General features: G+C 43.3%; 1 protein-coding gene across 1 annotated transcript; it reads right to left on the bottom strand.

Moving 5' to 3' along the window:
- Positions 1 to 3,654: 3,654 nt before the first annotated feature.
- LOC123318215 lies at positions 3,655 to 4,570 on the bottom strand. The gene is made up of 2 exons (XM_044904830.1): positions 4,132 to 4,570; positions 3,655 to 4,052 (listed from the first exon to the last, which is right to left on the bottom strand). The coding sequence occupies exons 1-2, from the start codon at positions 4,568 to 4,570 to the stop codon at positions 3,655 to 3,657; spliced, it is 837 nt and encodes a 278-aa protein (XP_044760765.1).
- Between the last annotated feature and the right edge of the window lie 475 nt (positions 4,571 to 5,045).

Raw genomic sequence — 5,045 nt, 5'->3', positions numbered from 1 at the left:
ATTCATTCAAAAACATTACAGTTCGCTAACTCTTCTCGAGCAATCGAGTGGTCCTTCAGAATTCGCATTTTATTTTTGAGTTCGAAATCAGACCACTGAATATTTTTATACAATCATAGAGAATTGCACTCCAGGGAGCTCTTCGAATTCAACTCTAAAATGAAAAATGGAAAAACAATAAATTCGATTGTTTGCTGAACAGTGTCAAATATCTGAAAAATTGTTATGAGAATATGGGTTCTCGAAAAAGCTGAATCTATTGCAAGCATTCTCGAAAGCCTATCTCCCTCCGTTTATATTTTCATCTTGGAAATGGCAATTTTCAAAAATCGCAAATTTCAATCTGCGATATCTCCTGTTATTTTCGTCTGATCCATTCGGGATTTACGGTTTTGTAATCAGCGTTGATGAGGCTTCCATCCTAGTACAAAAATTCAATTTTGAAAATCTCGATTTTTTCTGGTCAAAAATGAGCAAGGGCTTTGACCCCCCTAAAATGACCTATTTGCTCCTCTACCTGAAAATCATGGTGTCCTTCTACTGTCTTAGGATATGCAGTGTACAATACTTACTTTGATAATTCCACCAAACTGAACAGTTTATGATTCCATAGAGAATTACACTCCAGAAAGCTCCTCGAAGTCAACTCGAAAATGAAAAATGGTAAAACAATAAATTCGATTTTTTCCTGAACACTGTCAAATATCCTGAAAATTGTTATGAAGATATGGGTTCTCGAATACGCTGAATCTATTGTAAGCATTCCTGAAAGCCTATCTCTCTCCGTTTAGATGTTCATCTTGAAACTAGCATTTTTCAAAAAGTGCAGATTTCAATGTGCGATATCTCCTGTTATATTCGTCTGATCTATTTGAGATTTCAGATTTTGTTATCAGCGTTGATAAGGCTTCCATCCTAGAACAAAAACTCAATTTTGAAAATCTCGATTTTTTTGGTCAAAAATGAGCAAGGGGTTAGACCCCCCTAAAATGACCTATTTGCTCCTCTGCCTAAAAATCAGGCTGTCCTCCTACTGTCTTAGGAGATGGAGTATACAATACTTACTTTGTTGATTCCACCAAACTAAACAGTTGATGATTCCATAGAGAATTGCACTCCAGGGAGCTCTTGGAATTTGACTCGAAAAAGAAAAATGGAAAAACAATAAATTCGATTTTTTCCTGAACACTGTCCAATATCTTGAAAGTTGTTATGAAGATATTCCTGGCCATTGGGGTGAAGTACCAACCAGGCGCGTCTCCAGGTGGCGGATAGGAGGGGTCCTTCTGCTAATGATTACAAATGAAGCTAAGGACTGTGGGACTATGAGTTGGCTCGTAGTCTTAAAAACACTACTGGTAGCCTTCCAAAATCCCACCGCGGACCAACTTCTCTTGCCCAGCTGTAGTGTCGTGGCTAAGGGCCTGCACAGGATTAACGGCGCCAACTTAACCGGACAGTCAAGGACTGGCGGCAGTTGACAAACCATGCAAACTTGTTTGCGGGGGATCTTGCCTTAATTGGCCGGATCGAGAGGAGACAACCTCATCAAAAACCCCCTAGTTCAAGGTGGAACATCCTATGCCGAAGAACTTCCTCTTTGAGTAGCTCATTGGGTTAAGATGAGTTCCTAATAGGCGAACTCCGGACACCTGCCGCCCTCCGGTTTCAATATGGCTTACCAGGGTAAGGGAGCACTGCCCTGGCGGACTTTTATTTCTTCCATTCTCGTGGGACCGCTTATGGATACCTTAAAAAAAACACAAACCACAAAACCAGTCGAGACGGGGATCAATCCTATCTCGACGACCGAAACCTCGAAAGAGGAATGTGCAGAAATCGGGGTGAAACCTGATTCTGCCATTACTCACCCAACCCCAGGCGCGGAGGAGAAATCCGGAACCGCCCTAGGGGAGGGTATCCCCGAGGCTGCGATCGCTGTAGTCGCTAAGGAGGTTGAGAATATGAATCTTACCTCCAAACGCAGGCGAATGGCGGGAGCAGCCAAAACGCGCCTGAAACGGCTACTGAAATCAGGTGCCGACTACAAGTCGGCACTTGCGACAGTGCTCCGTGAAGGCGCCGAAAAGGCAGCAGCAGAGGAGAGGGAACCAAACCTCCCAACACCTGCTGCCAAAACTCCGAAGAGGTTGCGCTCTGATGGCAGTACTCCTAGCGCCAGTGCGAAAAAGCACTGTTCTGGGGGAACCGTCAGCAAGGGGGTGACCTATAAGGAGATGGTGAAAGGGATCAAGGTCGGCATTGTCGACAGGGACCCTGAAGCCAATTTTTCAGCTGAGCAGCTGGACCTGCTCCAGGGCGCCATCCTGAGGCATACCCTCAGGAGGGAGGAAAAGGGAGCGGGGATCCGCTTCTTGAGCTGTACTCATAAGCCGGGTTGGCTTATGATTAGATGCGCGGACGAGGCTACCGTCTCGTGGCTTGGCAACTGCTTGTTGCAGATCAAGCCGTGGGATGGGGCCAACCTCCGCATCGTCCAGGGAACGGAGCTGCCAAAGCCCTACATATGCGTAGCATACATCCCTGATCCTCCACTAGGAGATCGACCCTCACAGGATGAGGTGCTGACAGGTCTGAGTGTGATGAACCCAGACCTGGAAGCAGAGAGCTGGGCGGTGTTACACCACCAGGTTTCAGGGCCGGGCCGGACATGGACCTTCTCTGTAGATGAGAGCTGTATGTCTAGGCTTTGAGCCTAGAATATGATGCCCTACTATGGTTTCGGGAGGGTTACCTTCCGGGCCAAAGAAAAGGGCATGGGTGCCGACAAAGAGTCGGACACCGAAACAAAGAAAGAGGAAGGAGGGGCCAATCCCTCCACCTCCGCTGGCACCTCCAAAGGTGAGCTCGCTGAGGGAGAGAGGTCTGACTCTGCTCCCTCGACGAGCAAAGCGCCGCAGGCATCCCTTTCCAGCGGGGCTCTTCCCAAGGCTGGTAAAACGGCCAGGAAGGGGTCGGCGGTGGGAAGAAAGAAGTAAGCTGCAACATCTAGCGATGGCGCGGCTCTTCAAATGCCTGCAGGCTAATGTACAACATTCCAAGGCTGGATCCTACCTCCTTGGAAAACGAATCCTGGACGAGAGGATAGATATCGCCCTCATCCAGGAACCTTTGGTTACTTCCCGAGGCAGAATCAACGGCAGTAGATAGGCAACACCGGTTCGAGCACAAAAAGTGTAGTTTTTACATGTAAATTCCCATAAGGAAGTCTAAGGTCGATTTTGCAGAAATCGGTCAATTTTGAAAATTTTTCTAAGTCCTGTTCAAGGTCATCCAGTAGGAGGGTCTGAGAGGGTGAGAGGAGAGTGGGGGAGAGGGTGATGAGTTTGACGATGAGGGGTGTGAGGTTGAGCGGGTTCGAGTTCGAGATTTTGTTTCGTACTTTTCTAACGTCGGGATTCGAACTCAGGACTTTTGCGTTACAAGATAGATAGAAGGTACCTTAGAGTTGGTATTAGAGATACGTCATGCTTTTTAGGGTGGTAATGAGGAGATATGTCGCTAGTCAAATAATGTAGAACAGCTGAATGCTTTCATTTTTATTTTTCAAATCATGAGTGAAAGGGTAATGGTGAGTCATTAATTGAAACCTTGTGAAAGAAAAATCATTATTATTTCATTATTCAAATCATATTATTCATTAGTATTATTCTTGGGATAATCTGAGGTATCAAATCTTTCATAACAGTCAAGTTTCATTCTTTTATAAGGATCTTCAGAGACCTCATAAATAAGAGAATCGGTATCAGTATATAAGATGGTACAGCCAGCACTGAAAGCTTCATTCATGTAGTGGTAATGGAAGTCATAAATAGTAGTTTTAGCCAAATCCAAGATACTCATTCCCACATAAATTGGCTTGTTTAAATAGATCTGCAGCTTTTGCATTTCAACAGCTACCAAGTTCTCATTGAAAATAACACAGTTCTTGAATTCAGGTTTGGAGATATAAGTTTCCATCCCATATCTTCCTTTCCATTTTGTCAGAAGGTGGACATTAACCCTTTTCCGAATATTCTCCATCGTTTTTCCTGTAACAAAAGTAAATAATATGTAGATATCTGTATAGGAAATCATATAAATGTAATTTGAATGGATATAACAACTTACCAAAAACAGCATTGTTCATCAGTTTAAAGAGATTCTTCTCGAACTCATTTTTGGCATTCTTTCTCAGATCCGTATTGAGGTCGATGTAAGACTTGAGCCATGTAGATTGCTTGAACTTGAGCACTCGATGTATTTTTGTTATAATCAATCCATTTTTCAATGCTTGCTTCAGATTTCTGTAGTGGATGACATATTTCTTCTTTTGATGTAATGTGGCCATAAGTTTAGCGTTTTGATGAGATGCATAACAAGGTGTTTGAGTTTTAGAGTTGTAATGTTCTGGACAGAATGGAAGATCTTTGTGCACATCATGCAATTCTCTAGGATATTCGAGATCGACTTCTAAAATATAACCCTCCGAAGCATCATCAGGAATTTGCAAGACATTTATATTTGTATCGGTCCACGTAAAACCGCCGTATGGTAGACATTGTGACATTGCCCATCCATATTGATTGTTGACATCAAAGTACATGAGGTAATTTTCTGGTTTAGTTGAATCATAGTTTGGTATATACTTGTTGTTCGCATGTGCTCGTCGTTTACCACATACTTGACTAAGGCCGCCCCGAATTCCTCTTTCAACAAACAAAAACATATCAACATCTGTGAGAAGTTCTAATTCCTGTTTTGTATATTTCAACATAGCATCCCACGTATATCCTGGTAAAGTAAAATAATGCGCAGGATCTAATCCATAAGTCTTATGGCAGCTCGATCGAAATTGTTCAAATACGTCAGCCAGCAATAGAATGTCAGTTTTCATGTAGAGATCGCTGTATTCGCCCAAATTCTGACATTTGAATTTATTCCACACAAGTTGTGCTCTCTCATATCTTCTTCGTGGACATTGCCTACCATACAATTTGTTATAGAATGCTTCAATAGGTGGAAGAGAAGTTTCATCGAATCGG

This window comes from Coccinella septempunctata, chromosome 8 (assembly GCF_907165205.1).
Source record: "Coccinella septempunctata chromosome 8, icCocSept1.1, whole genome shotgun sequence".
Taxonomy (NCBI): domain Eukaryota; kingdom Metazoa; phylum Arthropoda; class Insecta; order Coleoptera; family Coccinellidae; genus Coccinella; species Coccinella septempunctata.
The sequence above is the reverse complement of the archived record's forward strand: the minus strand, read 5'-3'. Positions and strand labels throughout refer to the sequence as shown.